Below are 22,457 nucleotides of genomic sequence, written 5' to 3'. Positions count from 1 at the left end.
GAGGTGAGTATATCAATATTTTTTATTTTAATTCTTTATTTTACACTTAAATGTGGATTCCGATACCGATTTCCGATATCGCAAACATATCGGAACTCGGTATCAGAATTCCGATACCAGATTCAGAAGATCGCCGACCTCATAGCCGACCCCACACAGGGGCCGGGTCGGGTTTCATGAAACCCGACTTTGCCAAAAGTCGGCGACTTCTGAAAATGGTCGACCCGTTTCGCTCAACCCTAGTAGTAACTTTTGAAAACATGAAAAACTCTACACCCATATAACAGATATATAAATTGATAACATATCAAGAACATTATTACTAAATTGATCAGCTACTAGACAACACTAATCACACAATATGGTGATATTATATGGATCATGGCTTAATGGAAATATGAAATCAGTATTCTTACCATCAGTAGAGGGAGGATCAAACTTGATACCAGCAGTATTGCTTGACTTATTAGGTATTATATTCTGTTTTCCCTCAAATGACTGAATTGGCTGCATCAATTGTTCATCTTTTTGTGACTCCCTGTGATCTGGTAAAATCTGTCCCATTAACAGATCTTGCAGTTCATTCTCTTCAGGAGTTTTAGTGGATTGTAACTTTTGGATTTCTTTCTTATTTGGCTTAAATGTCTCAAAAGTTAAGCCAGACTTTTCACTTGGATTCTCACTTCGGGTTGGGGGGCGTATCAAAGTTCTGCTAGTTGTGGATTTTGGAGTCCATTTATTTTTAGGAATAATCAGTGGGCTTTCCTTAACGATGCTTTTTAACTCTTTCAATGTCTCTTTAGGTATGGCCAATCCCAGAGGAAAAAGATCTTCACTTGGCTTTTCATTAATGTTTTTAGAACTTTGTTTAGAGTTTATGTTTTCTTCTGGCACATTCTTAACATTTTTGGTGGTAGCAGTGTGTATAGACACCACGGATTCCATTCTTTGTTTCTCTTGTTCTGCTTTAGATGAGTCATCTCCTCGGTCATCTTTTTGTGTAGTACTTTGTCTTTTATCCTTGAGAAGTAGTTTAGTAGACATATCAGATGCTTGAAAATAATTTTCCATATCATTATGTATGCCTTCAAAATAATAATTATTTATGGAACTTACAGAATAGCAAGTATTTGTTTTCTCCCACTCTAATGGAGGCAAGTAATTGCCGGTAACTTTTACTCCTCTCCGCCTTCTAAGACTTGATATCACACTGCCATCTACTTCATCACATTTAGTGTAGCTTGGATCCTAAAGTACATTTTTAAAGCTGTTAACAAAAGTTACTTTTATGAATCTATTGCTTATATAACAAACTGATGATGAAATGTCATTGTGTCACCTGACTCTGCTCTCAAGCTGCAGAGCATTCTGCACAGATCTACCCTTCACATTCTAAATCAGGGGTGGGGAAACTTTTTTCTGCCAAGGGCCATTTGTCAAGCTTGGAATGGCCCACAGGAGTACAGAAGAATCCTCCGGTGGGCCCTTGTGCAAGAGTGGGCCACCACCCTCTTATTAGACCAGTAGTTGGCACAATATACTTGAATCACTATGTACAGACACGGGCAACATCTTATCCATTTAACAATCTACCCAGTTCATTGTTCTATCAATATGTAATTGAGGATAATGTCACATTTGCATGTAGCTGAAAGGTGAGGCCCTGGAATTGATTACTGGTGGGCCCTTGGTACCCCAGTCCAACACTAGATATTTATACCATCCTTTGGGGGATGTACAGTCACCTATTAGAAGTAACAATTCTAAAAGTCAATATTGACCCTTTAATGAGTCAATCCATATGACTTAGGATAAAAGCCAAACCAGAATCTTAGTTTACAGACACGTTGTTTCAGGGTATTGCCCTTCATCAGTGCAAAGCAGGAGATCTGATTTGGCTAGGTGAGAGGCTTAAGACTGGGATCCAAGAGGTAGCATTTCTTCTTTTGGAGAGTGACAAGCCAGGCCTTCATTATAAACACTCTTTTGCTATACTACTTTGTGTTCACTTGTAGTCCTGGTGCATTGGTCTGTGAGAAACCAAGTGGTGTTTAGTGCGGTTGCTCTAATCAGCACATGATCAACTATGAATGTTTAGATCTATGGGATATATAATTTGTTGCTCTATGGATTTTCAAGAGGATGAACAATTGTATGGTGGAAATACTGGATGAAATTTCCCCAATCTGGCAAGATATTCACCTTAGTGTACACCTATCCCACTCAAAGATGGAGCCACTGACCTTTTACACATGAGGGAGCATGTGCAAGGATCTTATGTTGATCATAATGCTCTGCTCTCGCACAACATGGCGTGGGTAGATGACTAAAGTACAAGTACACTGCATAGGTGCAATTTGACTTTTGCCGGACTCTTTACTGGGTTGCCCTTTTCTCGTTGGTAACTTAGCACCTGCTGGGCGTGGTGTTTAGCTATGTTATAGGACAATGAATTTTCCATGGGGTGAGTCCCAGACCTATTATTATAATGTATGCACACACTTACTATATATTATTCAATTCATGTGTTTATGTATTTTATGATCCACTTTATTGATTTGAAATATATATAATGTTTTATTACCACTGTCACATTCTTTATGGAATGTCCGCTGTGTACTTCATGCTTTATTAATGGCAATATTGAGTAATTATTAATCACTATTTATGAGATGATGCCTGTGACATACTATGTAAGGCCTCTCATTTTTACCCTATGACAGCTTGAGAAAGGTTCCAGGAAGATTCTGAAACATTGCTATTGGATATGCACTAATAAAGGAACCTTAGTATTTTTTCCACTTATTGGAGTGCTGACGTTTTTTGGATATTAAAGGGAACCTGTCACCCCGTTTTTTCGGTATGAGATAAAAATACTGTTAAATAGGGCCTGAGCTGAGCATTACAATAGTGTAGTTTGTGTACCCCGATTCCCCACCTATGCTGCCGAAATACGTTACCGAAGTAGTCGTTTTCGCCTGTCAATCAGGCTGGTCAGGTCAAAAGGGTGTGGTGTCCTCCCCCAGATCTTGCGTAGTTTTCCGTTGGTGGCGTAGTGGTGTGCGCATGTCCAAGGTCCAGAATCCTCTGCCAGGGGATTTCAAAGAGCGCGGTGTCCGTTATTGCATTGGTGATCGGTGGGCGCGGCCATCTTCCTTTGGCCGCGCGTGCGCAGAAGCGGCGCTGTGCTGGCCGCGACGCTCTGCTGGCCGCGGCTTCAGGAAAATGGCCGCCGCGATATCCATCTGCGCACGCGCGGCATCCCGCGGCCATTTTCCTGAAGCCGCGGCCAGCAGAGCGTCGCGGCCAGCACAGCGCCGCTTCTGCGCACGCGCGGCCAAAGGAAGATGGCCGCGCCCACCGATCACCAATGCAATAACGGACACCGCGCTCTTTGAAATCCCCTGGCAGAGGATTCTGGACCTTGGACATGCGCACACCACTACGCCACCAACGGAAAACTACGCAAGATCTGGGGGAGGACACCACACCCTTTTGACCTGACCAGCCTGATTGACAGGCGAAAACGACTACTTCGGTAACGTATTTCGGCAGCATAGGTGGGGAATCGGGGTACACAAACTACACTATTGTAATGCACAGCTCAGGCCCTATTTAACAGTATTTTTATCTCATACCGAAAAAACGGGGTGACAGGTTCCCTTTAACTAGTGGTAAATAGCTATATTTTCAATACCAAGCTTGCCATTTTTTTCAGTTTCAGTACTTTTTTCCTGCATTTTTGTGCCTTTTTTGACAGTTTATAAAGAAGCCTCTGGAGAGAAACACCATGCCTAGAGCATGCTGTTTGATAAAAATGCGACTTTCCTAAAGAAAATGGTATAAAAATGTCAGGAACCAAAATGCTGTACATACAGCATTTTTAATATATTGCTATAAACTTTTAACCCTCACCTGATTGCATCATTTTGCACAAAAAAGTCACTAAACAGGAAAATACTGTGTCATTTCAGCTGTAGTTAAAGATGCCGGGCAGCAGGTATGTGAGTTGACGGGACAAAAAGGTGAGATCTCTGCTTTCCTCAATTTAATTTTTAATGTGATTTTCCTCTACAGTTCTCTCATCAAACTTTTTCTATTTTCTTTTACATTTTCACACTTAGATCCTCTCCAAATCTCAGTATTTGACTATTTATACTCTTTGTGTACTTATAACAGTTTGTTGTCAAAGGCTAGGAATAACTGGTTTAGCTTAAATGGAAAAAGTGTCAAATCTATGTCAAAAATATTTTTCCTAACATTATTGAAATTCATAGTCTATCACTGTAATTCATACTGGTATAAAAGATGTTCTATATTGTTATTTATACTCAACAACACAAATGTATATATACAAAAATGTAAAATAAAATATTCAATATATCATTCTTTTCGGTTAGGTATTAATTTGATTTTAAAATGTTGAATTTTTGTATTGATGTAGTTTAACGCCATGCTATTATTCTGTGAAAGAGAATACGAAAATTGATACAAAAGTATTATGATTTATTGTAAAAATGAACAAACCCGCGTTACACAAATATAACACTGAAATCAAAGAAACTCAAAATATAAAATATAAAACTGTAACATACCTCTGTCGTGTTTATAACATTGTCCATTCCAGTTGCATGTTAGTTCACGTCACCATCTGGAACCGAACAGAATTGATGATCCACAAAATAAAAAGGATCTGTGGCCAATATTTATAGGCAAGTTTATAATAGAGCTATTCTAGAAAGCTTTAACTAATATTAAAGCGCTGAGATACCTTACACATGAGCTTTGTGTGCTGGAATGATGTTGAAACCGTCAAATAATAGCACATTTTCAACTGTCAGGATCAAACAATGAAAACAAAAGCCACAAAAGGCTGACTGATCATTCTACGTAAGCAAAACACTTTTTTGGAACAAAGTTTAATTCTAGAAACTGTCCTGCCTGTTTGGATAACTGACTTTACATGAATGGGTATAATTTTAGCTATACACTGTGACAGAATTGCTGATTTTGGCATCTGAATTTGGTGATTTTTGTAAAGTAGCAGTGTTGCACAGAGGCCAGGGTTCTTTCCCATAGATTTGAGCTTTCAAAAACTGGACCTGCTAAGGAAGTTCTCTCTCCTGTACTGACCGATGGAAGTTCAATGTGAGTTAATGGGGAATTGCAGCTCACAAATTAAAAGTATTAGAAGTTACCTTGTAGTTAAAAAAATAAATATAATTGCTTGCTCTGCATTTTATTATTTTAATATCTTCCTTACAGAATCAGTGTTTCTTCCATTTGTGTTTTAATTTCTGTCTTTAAAGAGCCATAAGTTGTAAAGTTTAAATAAATAAAATAATCTTTATTTTTATACATATTCCGCAGCGCTTTACAGTGTGCACACATTATTATCACTCTCCTCAATGGGGCTCACAACCTAAATTCCCTGTCAGTATGTCTTTGGAATGTGGGAGGAAACCGGAGTACCCAGAGGAAACCCATGCAAACATGGAGAGAACATACAAACTCTTTGCAGATGTTGTCCTTGGTGGGGTTTAAACTGAGCCACCGTGCTGCCCTTATGTACCTTATAATGCACTTAAAGGGAATTTACTGGGACTTCATTATTGGTAACTTATCCTGTAGCTCCTCCATTACCATAGCTGAGGAAAGTGCTAGGAAGGTGGCAAAACATAATAAACCAACTGCAGTGGTCATGTGGTTAAGTGCTATGGGTTGGGAAAAGCCTGACAACCTTACGCTATAAAATCTTCACCATGGTGCTCAACTGTGGAGACCTTGACCTGGACAACAACAGTCAAGCAACTAGGGAAGGGCAAAGTCAGGTCCAAAGTAATCAGGACAAGGATGACATGAGGGTGAAACCCACATGAAGACCCAATTGCTGATGTAGTCAGTGATAAAAAGGGCTACTTAAGCTGCAAAGAAAAATATACCATTGGAACGTGGAACCTGAGAGGGATGAACAATAGAAAGCTGGAAATTATAAACTGGGAAATGGAAAGAACAAGTATAGACTTATTGGGAGTCCGTGAACTGCATTGGATTGGATCTGGGGACTTCGGCTCAGATTATTACACCATTATACAGGCAAAAACATATAAAGGGAGTTGCCACTGTTGTCAACAAAATTATCACAAGGTAAATACAGAGCTGCCAGTACATCAATGATGGGGTCATGTCCATCCACATGAGTGGGAAACCTCTGAGTGTGATCATCATTAAAGTCTATGCACCAACAGAGCATTCAACAGAACCCCAAGAATGCACATTATCCACATCATGGGTGACTTTCATGCCAAAGTTAGAGAATGAGAGGATGTAGGAGTGGTTGGCAGATATTGCCTAAGAAAATGAAGTTGGGGGCTGAATTTTGTAATTCTGTCATGAGAACAAGCTTAGAATCACCAACACCTTATTCACCCAGCTGAAGTGACGCCTCTGCACCTGGACATCCTTAAATGGACATTTTTGTAACTAGAGTTTTCATAGCTCATGTAAGGCGTGCTGGCCAAAGAGCGATGCTGCAGCACCACTGCCTACAAGAGAAAATTGCAGTGGAGCTGCAGGATCCTGTCCTCAGCTTCCCACTTTCTTAGTGACACAGGCAAGCACAACTGTCAGCATGCAGCATGCGCCTGTGTCATGTAGAAATAGATTAAGGAGGAGATGCATGCTCAAATAGGGAACATCAAAGTTTAGTAACAAAATGTTATTATTAGCAACAACACATGCAATGAGACAGACTAATAAAAGCATTTAAAAAAAACAAAACATGGTTGAATACCTAGTTATGCCCATGATGTGGCAAAAACAACCTCCACTAAATTCAATCAGCCGTATAACAGTACACGGCTCCAGTTAAAGCATAGCATAGCATTTTAGGAAACACGATAACAGTAAGAACATGTATATGCAACCCTATTATATGGGTACACCAATAGACCCATAGAAGTGCAAAGTATCAAACAAAAGACTAAACAGCCAAAGGCTATAAACCCATATTCACAGCACCATGTTACAAGCCAACAACTCAGTAAGAGGATAGCTGCTTGGTAAAAAAAAATAGTAAATTTCTTCTTGGCACGCATGGCTCCAGACACGAATCCTTTATCTTGATACCAGCAGATTTGAACTCCAACCGTTCCCCACAGATGCAAACTACTATAAGCAATGATTTCTTGCCTACAGCATTCTCTATACTTTTCTGCATCTGAGATCGCCTTGTAGGGTAGCTGCATACAGCCCATACCAGCTGCATTTATGCACTTTAGAACATTCCGTTTTGAACCAAACTGCTATCCTCTTACTTACTGAGTTGTTGGCTTGTAGCATGGTGCTGTGAATAGGGGTTTATAGCCTTTGGCTGGTTAGTCTTTTGTTTGATACTTTTCACTTCTATGGGTCTAATGGTATACCCATATAATAGGGTACATGTTCCTACTGGTATCCTGCTTCCTAAAATCTATGCTATGCTTTAACTGGAGCCATGTACTGTTATACTGCCGATTGAATTTAGTGGAGGTTGGTTATTGCCACATCATGGGAATAACTAGGTATTCAACCATGTTTTTTTTTTAATGTTTTTATTAGTCTCTCTCTCCCTGCAGTAGCTACACCACCACCAGCAACACGGCCACATCCCCTATTTGATGCTCTCCTCACTGTTTTCAACCCAAAAAAGTGCAGAGTATTACACGGCCTGTATACTGAGACATTGGCCAGCAGATTATTGCTCTGCCTGTTTTCAAAGTACATTCCAAGAAAAAATCTAATTAAAAACCCCCACAAAACCAGTGTTGGGTACCTCCTCCTATGCCATTTCTTCTGTGTTGTTGCTAATAATAAAATATTGTTACTAAACTTTGGTTAGGTCTTTATTTTTTGAGCATGCATCTCCTCCTTCCTTCTTAATCCATTGCCATTTAGCATGCTCTAGGAGAACCCCTAATCTTACTATTATTTAGTGGCGCCCTCAGTATCTAATTTCAAAATGTGTCATTTAGAAAGTTACTGGTGAAGAAGCAGTGATGCTGAGGGGGAACAGATGGAGAGGTGAGTTGTTGTTTTTTTAATACACTGGGGAGGTGGGGGAGAGGACAATGATGGGATGGATGAGAGGATGGAAGAGAGGACAAGGATGGAGGTGGGAAAGAGTACAAGGATGGAATGTGGGGGGAGGACAATGATGGGGGTGGGGGAGAGGACAATGACGGCATGTGGGGGAGAGGACAATGATGGGGTGGGAGAAAGAACAATAATGGGGGTAGGGGAGAGGACAATGATGGGAGTGGGGAAGAGAATAGTGATGGTAGTGGGGAGAGGACAATGATGGAGGTGTGGAGAGGACAATGATGGAGTTGGGGGAGAAGACAATGATGGGATGTGGGAGAGGACAATGAGGTATGTGGGAGAGGGGGGAAATGATTGATGTGGAGGTGAGGACAATGACAGATGGAGGCTGGGAAAGATGACAATGATATGTGTAGTCTGGCAAGGAGGGCAGGGGTGAGGACTGGGTAGAACATCATGCGGAGGATTATTAATTTTTTTAGAGTATCATTGATTCCATGTGCTGTACATGAGGAGAGCTTACATACAAAACACAAACAGAAATTATAATGAACAAACTAATAGTGACAGAAAGGTAGAGAGGAGAGAGGACCCTACCCTTGCAGCCTCACATTCTTCAGGATAATGGGGAAGGAGACAGTAGGTTCTGGGGCTGCAGAAGCTCTGGTGATGGTGAGACGGCAGTGGGGTAATTGCAAGCTGTAAGCTGTTCTGATAACATGGGTTTTCAAGATCCACTTCAAATTTCAGAATGTGAACAAAGTAACGCTGATGAAGGAGGAAGCCGAAATGCGCGCCGAGGTGGTCGCCACTCAAATGAAAGAGCTTTGATTGTGTAAGTCCCTTTCCTTACATTGATAATTCATGGCTTACACTGCAGGTGACTCAATACACTCTGCTCACACATCACAGGAGCACTAATTCCTTCCCTTCTATTACTATACTAAGTCCATTCTGATGTATTAGCACATTACAATTTACAGAGATACGGACTCTACCAACAAACTACCATTTCAACTGTTCCTATTGATAATAGTACCTCTTCAACTAGCACTTTACTTACTTTCATATAGTCAGTCCACAATTGCTACAATATGGCTAGTCACTACGTGCCTACATTACTTAATGTACTTAATACTATTATGATTATGCTGTAGTAGCTTTATTGTCTCTCCTTCCAGGACATTTGTCCATATTTCTTCTGGGTGTGTGCTCCTGTTTTTATTATTTTTTTATTGTTTTGTTTCATCATTGTTCTGTTATCCCTTTTATCATCTGATTCCAATGAAGCGTTACTTTGTTCACCAATTGTTGTACCAGGAATTTCTGGTCAGTTTTCCTCTTTCTCCCGCATGTATTCTCACCGACTGTCCCCCTAGCTAATACAGTCCGGTCTCCTGGGCTGTACTAATTACATTATTGATAACACTATCACTTGTTTATCACCTGAAGAGACCTATTTTTTGTTCCCCTGTCTTATTTTCTAAATTTCAGAATGTATGGGGATAATCGGATGTCTTGGGCTACAGAATTCTACAGGATGTGGGATAATCGAGAGAACTCTTGCAGGCGATTGGATGAGGAATGTACAATTGCGGAAGAGAGAAGATTTTGGAAGGACCAGAGATTACATGTTGGGAGATTTCGGGAGGTTAGTTCAGAGATATATGGTGAGACAGATTATGGACGACTTTGTAGGTCAGTGTTAGTAGCTTGAAGTGTATGCCTTGTGGAACTGGAAAACAATAAAGTGATTAGCACAGGGGAGGAGTGGAGTTGTGAGGACAGAAGTGGATTAGTAGGCAGCAGAGTTAAGGCCCCGTCTCACATAGCGATTTACCAACGATCACGACCAGCGATACGACCTGGCCGTGATCGTTGGTAAGTCGCTGTGTGGTCGCTGGGGAGCTGTCACACAGACAGCTCTCTCCAGCGACCAACGATCAGGGGAACGACTTCGGCATCGTTGAAACTGTCTTCAACGATGCCGAAGTCCCCCTGCAGCACCCGGGTAACAAGGGTAAACATCGGGTAACTAAGCGCAGGGCCGCGCTTAGTAACCCGATGTTTATCCTGGTTACCAAAAAAAACAAACAGTACATACTCGCCTTTCGGTGTCCAGGTCCCTTGCCGTCTGCTTCCTGCTCTGACTGAGCCGCCGTACAGTGAGAGCAGAGCGCAGCGGTGACGTCACTGCTGTGCTCTCACTTCTCACTGTACGGCCGGCAGTCAGTGAGAGCAGGAAGCAGACGCCAAGGGACCTGACGGACATCAGAAGGCGAGTATGTATTGTTTTTTTTTTTTTACATTTACGCTGGTAACCAGGGTAAACATCGGGTTACTAAGCGCGGCCCTGCGCTTAGTAACCCGATGTTTACCCTGGTTACCAGTGAAGACATCGCTGGATCGGTGTCACACACACCGATTCAGCGATGTCAGCGGGGCCTCAACGACCAAAAAAAGGTCCAGGCCATTCCGACACGACCAGCGATCTCGCAGCAGGGGCCTGATCGCTGGTACGTGTCACACATAGCGAGATCGCTACTGAGGTCGCTGTTGCGTCACAAAACTAGTGACTCAGCAGCGATCTCGCTAGCGATCTCGCTATGTGAGACGGGGCCTTGAAGGACAGACTGGAGAGATGTGATGGGTGATGATCAGGTCCTAGACCCCACATGGAGTCAAGGCCATCCCAGTGATGTGGGAAGTTCAGAGGAAAAGGTGATGGTCTTGTTGCCCCAGCTGCACAGCAAAAGAGGGAGCAGGATGCAAAAGTGCTGAGGCCAGCCCCTAGCCATTAAGTTGGCTGCTACTGTGCACCGTGGCTGGCCCCTAGCTATTATGTCAGCTGCTACAAAGCGCAGAGGCCTGCCCCAAGCCATTAAATTGGCTGCTACTATGCACCGTGGCCAGCCCCTAGACTTTTTTCTCTCCACATTGCCTCAACCCACTACTCTGCTTCATAGAATCATAGAATCATGGAATGTTAGAGCGCAATGCAGAATTCACTAAACCATCTCAGACAGATATCTGTCCAATCTCCACCGTCTCATCTGGTCAGAAAGCGCGGGCTGTCTATGCTCGCCTGTCTATGATGGAGCAGCACTTCTGCCTTCCAGCTCCCGCCTCATGTCACGTACCCACAAGGTGAAACACCACCTTAGCTAACAAGCACCCTTCAAAACCAACAAGTGGGCCTCCATGCGGGACGTGTATGCTGTGTTGTGTTGCTCTAAGTACGCCACGAACATGATCAGCACTGATGATATTGTCATCAGCATTATTATCTAACTTTTATGTTTCCTTGAAAATATGCTTCAGGCAATCATGGATCAGGTGGTAGCACAGGAGGAAGAGGAGAAATATTAGTTTTGAGATATATGGTGGAGACAGGATATGAATGGCTTTGTAGGTCAGTGTTAGTAGCTTGAAGTGGATATGTTGAGGAATTGGAATTGGGAGACAATGAAGGGAATTGCAGAGGGTAGAAGCACTGAAGAACTAAGCACACCAAACCAGCTCAAAGGAGCTCCCCGACAAGACACAGGTGGGTTGCACTCTGTACTGTCAGAGACAGAAGCGAGGTATAACTGTTCTTATGGAAAAAAGAGAAAATTCATCTCACCCTTGTAGAATATTCCCGTAATCCATGGGAAAAGTCTGATACTGAGGACTAAGAACACTACACGTGTTCGAAACGCGTTCAGTGGTTCATGGCATTCTTCCCTTTGGTAAATGCCGGTTATTTGCAAGCAGCTTATTTTAAACATGTCAAAATAAAGACTATTGATTTTATCTCCGGATACCTTTTTGTCTTCCCACATAACTGTTCTTAACCTAAGCACCACCTGCATGACAAGTCATCTGAATGCAAAGCATGAGCTGCAGTGGAGTACACATCTGAAAAACAAGGAAAGATCTGATCTTCCTCTTGCTCCCTCTTGTGCTGCAGTCTCGCCCTCTTCCTCCCGAGCAACAAGGCCACCAGGCTAACTGCAAATAGAGGATGTGACAGCACCACCACCAGCAGTGTCATCGAGCATTTCTACATCATCCCATTGAAGCGTTCAGATGCTCATCTCCCAAACATTGGATCCCATATTCTACATATGGCCTTACAAGTGATTTTTAAAGGGCTAACAATATGTTGGGATCACAGGAACCACAGTACATGATTCCCAGCTGCCACTACTTTGACGGTGAGCCATCCCTGCCCTGCACGAACATACAAAATCAGGTATGCTCCTGCACAAAGTCATCAGTGTAAAGGTCCACATAACCATAGATACATGGTGTTAGGCGCCGGGATTCTCCCGCTGCACAGGGTAGATCCCAAGCCTCGTCTGCATCAGCGGTCTCACCATTCAGCTTTGGACGCTGCGGGTGCTGCTGAGCATAGATGTCTATGGTAACGCCTATGGCATAGATAGCCTATGGTAACCAGCGGTAGGCAGCGACTAGCAAACGCTCTGGAGACTAAGTCCAGAAATAACCCTACTGAGCATGCTCGTGATATGGCTTGGAGGTCGGTCGTCAGCTGCTCTGGTGATGTGGCAACTCCGCATTGGTCCGCAAGCAAGTTCCTGTCTGACTGGACTTGAGCTGAACATATAAAAGGGTCTGAGGTGCACGCGGGCGCGCTAGTATCAATCTCTTTATGTGTGTGTATGGGACGTTGCAACAGTGTGGTCTTTATCAGCATGTGATCAGGGTTGGCGTTAAGCCATTAGAATTCCGGTTATCCGGAGAGGAGATTGTCTGAATGAATTCAGGGCTGGCGTCTAGTCATTAGAATTCCGGCACCTCCGGAGAGGATTTGGTTGAGTGCTTTTGCAGATTGTGTGACCACTGTTTGCTTTTTAACCCAAAAGCGGGCTTTGTTTCCCTGTGAGGTTAACAGGGATCGTATTTAGCGTCATTCCTATTCCGTTACTGTGTGCGAGTGACACAGTTCTATAGCAGAGCATCTATTCCTTTACTGTGTGCGAGTGACACAGCTCTATTGCAGAGCATCTATTCCGTTACTGTGTGCGAGTGACACAGCTCTATAGCAGAGCATCTATTCCGTTACTGTGTGCGAGTGACACAGCTCTATTGCAGAGCATCTGTTCTGTTTCTGTGTGCGAGTGACCCAGCTTCATGTGCTGTTCACTGAGAGACGTTTAACTCGGTGTATGCAAGCAATCTCTCTCTGTGTGTTCCGTCATTGTTCACACTAGCTTCAGTTGTACATATCTGAATGGTGGACCCTGGGTTGCGATTGCACTTCTCTATTAAAATTTATTTAGTGTAATCCGCCAACCCTAACACTTGGACCAGTAAGCACAGACGAAGATGTTATATCTCTGTAACTGCAGAACAACAAAACTTCATGACCATTGAGTGGGCCTCCATGCAGGACGTGTGTGCCGTTTTGCGCTACTTCAAGTACTCCACAAATATAATCAGTGCTGATGATTTCATCATCAGTGTTAATTTCCCACTTCTATGCCTCCTAGAAATACAAAGCTTCAGGCGATGATGGATGAGGTGGTGGCACAGGAAGAATAGGAGGAGGAACAGGGATCATTCACACCATTATCAGGCATCCACATGTCTTGAAGGATAGGTTCCTGTACCAACAGCGGCAAGGTACATAAATATCCAACCAGGGCACAGTTTTGGAGGATGAGGAACAATGTGTTCACAGCAGGGTGGTACTTAAAGCAGCTCACGGGCTTCACTGGAGCGTGGCTGAAAGGGTACAGACAATACAAGAGGACCCAGGTGATACACCTCCCACCAAGAACAGCTTTTCCTCGCCTCTGTGCAGCCTGGCACACATGAGGCAATACATCTGCTGTGCCTGTGCAACAACTGCCAAGATTGTTGCAAGTGCTTATTACTCTGTGGCCACCCTGCTGGTGCTCCACCACTAGCACAACATGCCATCCTTACCTCAGTTACTAGAGCGAGATCAGAAAATGTGGGAATACAAGTGCACGCTGTCCACCACCATCCATATGACAGTATTCCCCTTGGAAGGGAGAAGATTGGTGATAAAATCCATGGACAAATGTGTCCATGATCTATCAGGAATAGGCAAAGGCACCAACTCCCCGGCCAGCCGGTTGTGGGAGCTCTTAGCATGGGCACAAACTTCACAGACAGACACAAACCTCCATATATCCGACGTAAATGAGGACCACCAAAAATACCTCGAGATGGCCTCACGAGTAGCCGAGATCCCCGGATGTCCACTCAGAACCAAGTCCTGGAACTCCCGCAGAACCCTGAGATGAAACTTAATGGGAACAAACAGTTTATCCACTGGTTTGGATGGAGGAGCCTGTTACTGAGCCTCTCAAATCTCCCATTCCAACCCCGTCGACACATCAGCCACCACCACCTGAGGTTGAAGAATGGAGGATGGAGGTTCGGGGGCAAATACCGGATCCAGACTCTGGGACAAGGCATCAGCCCTAACATTCTTGGACCCAGGGCAAAAAGTAATCGAGAACTGGAATCGGGGAAAAAAAGCGACCACCTAGCCTGACTGGGGGTCAATCTTTTCGCAGACTCAATGTACGCCAGGCTTTTGTGATCAGTAACCACAGTAATGGGATGAACCACCCCTTCCAAAAAATGCCTCCACTCTTCAAAAGCCAACTTAATGGCCAGTAATTCCCGATTGCCCATGTCATAGTTCCTCTCTTCCGGGAACTTCTTAGAAAAGAAGGCACATGGCCTCATATTGGTCAAAGTGGTGGGCCCCTGAGAAAACACCGCCCCCTCCCTCTGAGGCATTCACCTCTACCACAAAGGGTTTGGATGGATCTGGTTGAACCAGGACCGGAGCAGTCATGAAGCATTTTTTCAAAGATAAAAATGCAGCAACAGCTGAGGCTGAACTGTTCTTAACATCAGCCCCCTTCTACGTCAAATCAGTGAGGGGTTTAACCACTTGAGAGAACCCCTTAACAAAACCTCCGGTAATAATTGGCGAATCCCAAAAAGCATTGAAGTCCTTTCAGGTCACGGGGCTGCACCCAATTCACAATGGCTTGAACCTTCTTGGGATCCATACGAAACCCCTCACCGGATACAATGAACCCCAAAAAAGACAGTTATTGGACAAATACTGAGCATTTTTCTAAAGTTAAGAGCTTGTTCTCCCTGAGTCTTTGGTGTACTGCTCGCAGATGACCAATATGGGCCTGCCTATCTGAAGAATAAACCAGAATATGATCTAAGTAAATGACCACAAACCGCCCTATGAAATCAGAAAACACATAATTGATGAAATTCTGGAAGACGGCTGGCGCATTATTCAGACCGAATGGCATAACAAGATTTTCAAATAACCCCTCAGAAGTGAGAAATGCAGACTTCCACTCATCCCCCTCTCATACCCGGATAAGGTTATATGCCCCCCGCAAGTCCAGCTTCTAAAACCATTTGGCCCCAGACAATTGATTACATAAATCGGGAATGAGTGGAAGAGGGTATGTGTTTCTTACAGTAATCTTATTAAGTTCCCGAAAGTTGAGGCATGGGTGGAGACTACCGTGTTTTTTTTTACAAAAAAGAATCCTGCAGCTACAGAAGACACAGAAGGGCGAGTATGACCCTTGCAGAGACTCTCGGATATAAATTCATTCATGACAGTCCGCTCGGGGCCAGAAAGGTTGAATAATCGGGCCTTAGGCAATTTAGCCCCAGGAATCAGGTCAACAGCACAATCTAAAGGGCAGTGAGGTGGTAACTCCTTGGCTTCTCTTTCGGAAAACACGTCCTCGAAGTCCTTCAGGTACTCCGGAATACCCTCCAGACCAACGGATGCCACAGATGCAGACATTAGACATTTATTAACACACTTAGGGCCCCACTTAACAAACTCACGGGCCTCCCAGTCAATGACTGGATTATGACATTGCAACCAAGGGAACCCCAAAACCAACCCAGCTGGGAGGTTGTCCAAAACAAAGCAGGCTATGTGCTCCAGATGAACAGAGCCCACCTTAAGGATGAATTCTTTAGAAACAGAACGGATCCCATCCTTGGTGAGAGGAGCAGAGTCAATAGCCACAACCTTCATGGGTGTCCCCAACCTGACTGTCCCTATCTCACAATGGACCACCAGCTTAGAGTCAATCAAATTCACTGAGGAACCGCAATCCACAAAAGCAGAGGTGGCAAAAATACAACTGTTCACACCAATATCCACCTTTAGCAACAATTTGAAAACTGAGGAAAAAAGTACCTGAGGGTCTGGGTAGCCTCCTTTGCAGCCACCCAGACCAGGCGTTTCCCGAGACCTTGGGAACAGGCGAAAAGGAGGGACAGTCCTTTCTCCAATGTCCCGGGGATCCACAGTAAAAGCAGAGTTTGTTCTCCCTTCGACATCTCTCTTTTTCCTTCACAGAGATGGCTCCCACATCCATGGGCTCTGATGGTGAAGGTTAAGAATTAGCTGGGAAAAAGGAACATCACGTTGCACCACTCCTCTTTCTTGCAACCTGCGGTCCATGCGGACGGCCTGTGTCATGGCCTCCTCTAGAGAGTTGGGTGGCGAGTGCAGAGCCATGCATCCTTTAGATGCTCGGAAAGGCCCTTTAGAAAAGCCCTCTAAGTGCCGAGTCATTCCGAGATACTTCTGGTGCCCATCGTCTGTACTCAGAACAGTACCACTCGGCAGAGAGCTTTCCCTGGGTGAGACTCATAATCGTGTCCTCAGCCAACCTCATTCAATCAGGTTCATCGTAAATCAGACCCAAGGCCTCAAAGAACCGATCCACAGACAATCTCTTAGGGGAAGTGGGGATAGGGAGAAAGCCCAAGCCTGTGGCCCTTCCTGTAAAAGAGATATAATTATCCCCACCCTTTGACTCTCATCACCCGAGGACCCAGGGAAAACAGTAACTTGCAATTCTCTTTAAACACCCGGAATTTACTTTTATCCCCAGAAAAGGTATCTGGAGGGTTCAGTAGAGGGTAGGGAAATATCTGACACACCACCAGACGAAGAGGAGGCACGCCGCACAGCGTTAATAGTATCGGCTAACTCTCGCTGCACCTGTTGGTGAGAAGCAACCAGAGCCCTTTGTTCCACAAATTTTGCATCATTTCGGTCAGGTTGGTCACCTGATGTGATAGAGCACGGAGCGGATTCATGACATACGAAAGGTGCCCCTGTGAAAAGTTCAGGTCGGTGATAATGTAATGATACACAGCGTGTGTGTAACCGGAGGTGAAGCCTAGGGGGCGCTTAAACTGAGAACACAGGCCAGCGATGAAGTAGCGAGAGCACCGCAAGGTGCCGAGAGTACCGTACCAAAGCCCAGCAGGACATGTGAGGTCAGAGGGAAGGATTGGGGCAGAGCCAACCACAACCTGACGGAACGGGAGCCGGCTGGCAGTGGTAACGGGGACGTAGTCAGGAGCAAGCAGAGGGTCGGAAGCCAGACGGGGTTCGTGGGAGCCGAAGGGCGAGACAAAAGGGAAGTCAATAACGAACCGGGGGTCAGAGGCCAGGAGGGAGAGCGGTATCCGAAGGGCAGGACAGGAGAACAGTCAGGAGAGAAGCCGAATGTCAGAAACCAGAGAAGTCAGGACAGTACAGAAACAGGAGACAGGAATGAGTCAAGGAAAAAACCGGGTCATACACAGATAAGCACATGCATACAGACGAACAACGATAGTTAGCTGAGTAACCTGGGTCAGCTACACTAGTTGACTATAACAGAAGTATCACCAACACCAGACCCAGGAACAACAAGCATTAAATAGGCGCCCCAGAACCAAAGAGAGGCGAACTAGAATTAACCCTGACCTGACCAGCATGGAGGCTAAACCATCCCATCCTGAGTCATGACAAGTTCGTTAATACCCCAAATATGGGGGAAAACTATGGCGAACAGCATAGCTCAGAAAGGAAGGAGTGATGTTTTAGAATGTAGACTTTACTGACGCGTTTGAACAGCGCTTGATATGCGTAAATAGTGGAAACCTCCACAAGTGCTCCATTTTGGAAACTGGGCCCCTCGAGGTTTTTATCTATATGTGTGGTGAGTACTTTGCACCTACAAGGGCTTCCCAAAATTTTACAACGTTGAACTATGAAAATGAAACATTTTTCATTTTTTCCACAAAAATGGTATTTTAGCCTCAATTTTTTTCCTTTTACAAGGATAGTAGGACAAAATGGGATCCAAAATTTGTTGTGCTATTTATCCTGAGTCTGCTGATACCCCAGGTGGGGGAAAACATACTGTTTGGGTGCACGGCAGGGATCAGAAAGGAAGGAGTGTTTTGGAACAGAGACTTTGATGGAATGCTTTGTGGGCATCATTTCGCGCTTGGAGAACCCCTGATGCATCTAAACAGTGGAAACCCCCACAGGTGACCCTATATTGGAATTGATCTAGTGTTTTGTTGGTATGTGAATTTTATGTGGTGGTATACGCATGTTGTGTAGAGTGCATCAGGTTGGCATACGTGAGATGTGTAGAGTGCATCAGGTAGGAATACGTGATCTATGTAGAGTGCATCTTGTTGGCATACAGCTGTGCTCAAATGTTTACATACCCTGGCAGAATTTTTCCTTTTTCAGAGAATATGAATCATAAAATCAAAATTGCTTCTCCACTCATGGTTAGTGGTTGGGTGAAGCCAATTATTGTCAAACAACTGTGTTTTCTCTTTTTAAATCATAATGGAAACCCAAAACATCCAAATGACTCTGATCAAAAGTTCACATACCTCTTGTTAGGGTTTGGTGGAACGCACCAAATATATATTTATAGAGTAATAGGTGCGTTCGAACCCGGGGTCCACCGTGCAGGAGTAAAACCCGCTGCTAGTAACTGATGGTACTATATGGCAGTATAAGTGAACTCTGTTACTTCATAGTCACTTAAGAGAACTCTGTGCCCTGTTAACCTCACAGGGGAACATAGCTATCAAATAGAGCGAACAGTGGTCATGCAGTCAGAATAGCACACGCAAAACTCCTCACCGGAGGTGCCGGTATTCTAGGGGCTTATTTCAGCCGGGCCCTGAATCTACTGACACAAAACTCCTCACCAGAGGTGCCGGTATTCTAGGGGCTTATTTCAGCCGAACCCTGAAACCACACAGATATGACCACACTGGCGCAGAACACATAACTTAGTTGATACTAGCGCATGGCTGTGCGCCCATGCGAACCTTTTATAGCTGCAACTACAGGACCTTTCTAGAGGACCAATGGGAGCTGCTGTAGTACCTGAGCCACTTCAGGACCTTCCTAGAGGACCAATGGGAGCTGCTGTAGTACCTGAGCATGTGACCCCCGACCTCCAATGAGAGGACCTACCCTGGGCATGCTCAGAAGGGAAAAAGCAGGACTTAGTCCCAGAGATGTCTGCTCAGTACTGGCTACAATGGCTGAGCCTGGAAAGGCAGCAGTAACCATCCGCACCGTATCAGGCTAAGTCAGACGCTGGGACCGATGTCTCCACTGAGCAGGCTCCACTGCGGCTGGAGAATGGGAGACCGCAGCGGAGATGGTTCGAGATTCCCCCTGTGAAGAGGCGGGAACTTGACCCCTAACACCCCATTTCTTAATATAGTGTATTGCCCACTCTAACATCAATGACAGCTTGATGTCTTTTGTGGTAGTTGTGTAGCATGCATCAGGTTGACATTCGTGAGTTGTGTAGGGTGCATCAGGTTGGTATATACAAGTTTTGTAGTTTACATTAAGTTGGCATATGTGAATAATGTAGAGTGCATCAAGTCGCAATACATGAGTTTCATAGAGTGCATCAGGTTGGCATACGCGATTTATATAGAATGCATCAGGTTGGCATACACGAATTATGTAAGTCAGAAATTAATTTAGTAGTTCATGGCTGTGTGGTAGTTTGAAGCATTCTTTTATACACAGGGCAGATTTCTCGGGCAGGTGTCACATTGATAAGTTGTGTCCTTTCTTATCCCCCTCTGTAATACACTCGATACCACTTTTGCAACCTTCCTTTATTTATGGTTTCAGCTACATCACCTGAGAAATGATGCCCTGCTCCTTCCTCATTTCCAAATATTAGGGCCTTGATCACTACTTCCTGGAATTGAAGGAATGTACCTGTTTGACCTGCACATCAAGATAGCACAAAAGCGTTAAACAATGCCATCTATACGATGTGAACAGCTAGCTTTTTATACCACACCTTAGCTTTCGCATGGTACTGTAGGGCTGAAAGACTTGATCAGAGAAGTCAACTCCCCATATATTATTATTGTACCCCAGGACAGTTTGGTTTGGTGACCTGTGTAGAGAAACCTCATATAGCAGTGGGGGTGCTGCAATCACCATGTATGATGGTCAAGAAAAGGACATCCCTCTTGTCCTTGTATTTGACCACCAGCATGTTGTCACTACACTGGGCTCTGCTCTCACCCTTTCTGAGCAGCTGCCCAATTAGCATCTTAGAGATGCCTCATGCTGAGGTAGCTCTGACATAGAGGGATTGGAATGGTGGTATAAAAGGTATCAGTAGAGGTGATAACCTTGATCCAGCAGTGGGTGAACCAATTCCCACACAATTTTCCCACTCACTGCCAGGACAGGGAGGTTCTCTCGCACAACTAATAGAGTTTAATTCCGCACCTGGCCCTCTTAACCCCTTAGTGACGGAGCCACAGTTTTGAAATCTGACCAGTGTCACTTGATGTGGTAATAATTCTAGTTTAAATAGCAAGAGAATACCCTTAATTTGTCAGAATAACAGATAAAATACAATATTTATTATTAATCCTCTAAAAACATGAAACAACCACAAACGATCATACACAAACAACACTTGACCGTGCACTCTATAACACCCTAACTACAATTTGTCCTATAATGATTTCTACCTGTTAGCGGAGGTTGGCACCCTGAACATATAATGCGAGAATGGCGCCCCCACTCCTCGACGGCTTGCCCTCTGACTCCTAGCTTGCGCACTAATTGTAGTGTTTCAGACAAGCCTGCAATCATGCATGACAGGAAAATATTTAGGACAACAAAGCCTTTGTTTGATAAGGCAAAATAATGAAGGGTGCATCCACATATCATGGCCTCCTGATGATCCAATTAGGTGAAACGCGTCGAGGCGTGTTACTTCACATCAACCATAAGTATCATCCTATATCTTTTTGCTGTCAAACTATGTATATAGTTAGTTGCCGTCTAAGATATTATCATTGATTGCTGGTTTTTCGGTTCATATGGCCAAAGTGTGATATCTTTTCAAAACTTCACTTTGAGCTTAATCTTACATATCTCTTGTTATTTGACATCTAATCATCAGTAGGGTCAATTTAGGGACAGCTGCCGCCAAGTGGGGGCGCCATATCCGCTGACAAGTAGGGTGCCAACCCCCACAGGCTAGGCAGGCTAACAATTAGTGGACAGCATTAGTTTTTTGTCACATTTAGTTTTTTCACAAGCACTTTTTAGTTTTGCACCATTGTCTGTGTCCGTGTTCTAGCACCCTTCATTATTTTGCCTTATCAAACAAAGGCTTTGTTGTCCTAAATATTTTCCTGTCATGCATGATTGCAGGCTTGTCTGAAACACTACAATTAGTGCGCAAGCCGTCGAGGAGTGGGGGCGCCATTCTCGCATTATATGTTCAGGGTGCCAACCTCCGCTGACAGGTAGAAATCATTATAGGACAAATTGTAGTTAGGGTGTTATAGAGTGCACGGTCAAGTGTTGTTTGTGTATGATCGTTTGTGGTTGTTTCATGTTTTTAGAGGATTAATAATAAATATTGTATTTTATCTGTTATTCTGGCAAATTAAGGGTATTCTCTTGCTATTTAAACTAGAATTTCGATTTACCTATAGCTGTTTATAGCTTATGTGTTATTTTATGTGGTAATAACTCTGCAACGCTTCAACAAATCCCAGTGATTTTGAGACTGTTTTTTCATGACACATTATACTTTATGATAATGGTAAATCTAGGTCAATATGTTTTGTGTTTATTTATAAAAAGTAACAAAAATTTTAGTAAAATGTTAAAAAATTTGCACTTTTCTAAATTTGAATGATTATCTCTTTAATCCAGATGGTCACACCACAGCGAACCATTAATAAATAACATTTCCTACGTGTCAGCTTTATATCAGCACCATTTGTAAAATGTTATTTTGTTTTGTTAGCATTTTATGAGGTTTAAAAATGTAGCATCAATTTCATTATTTTCAAGGAAATTTACACAATTTCTTTTTTTAAGGACTTATCCATGTTTGAAGTGACTTTAGGGGTCCTATATATTAGAAAAACCCCAAAAGTGATACCATTTTAAAAACAGCACCCCCTGACATATTGAAAACTGCAGTCAGTTAGTTTGTTAACCATTCAGG

At 43.7% G+C, this 22,457-nt stretch overlaps 1 protein-coding gene across 8 annotated transcripts in view; it reads right to left on the bottom strand.

Annotated features, from left to right (window-relative positions):
• The window catches only part of LGSN (lengsin, lens protein with glutamine synthetase domain), a 70,851-nt gene that overhangs the window by 24,405 nt on the left and 23,989 nt on the right, over window positions 1-22,457 (bottom strand). For 2 of the 8 annotated variants that reach the window (XM_077289978.1, XM_077289977.1), the window contains 2 exons: window positions 4,596-4,651; window positions 417-1,248 (listed from right to left, as the gene is read on the bottom strand). In XM_077289978.1, the coding sequence (XP_077146093.1) occupies window positions 417-1,248; window positions 4,596-4,622 (859 nt within the window). In that variant the 5' untranslated portion in view covers window positions 4,623-4,651. Of the gene's footprint in view, window positions 1-416; window positions 1,268-4,595; window positions 4,671-20,104; window positions 20,159-22,457 lie in introns of those variants that run through there. The other 6 variants (XM_077289979.1, XM_077289980.1, XM_077289982.1 and 3 more) reach the window with 6 other exon arrangements.

Source organism: Ranitomeya variabilis, chromosome 2 (genome assembly GCF_051348905.1).
Source record: "Ranitomeya variabilis isolate aRanVar5 chromosome 2, aRanVar5.hap1, whole genome shotgun sequence".
In the NCBI taxonomy this organism is placed as follows: Eukaryota; Metazoa; Chordata; class Amphibia; order Anura; family Dendrobatidae; genus Ranitomeya; species Ranitomeya variabilis.
This window is presented reverse-complemented; position numbering and strand designations above follow the sequence as displayed.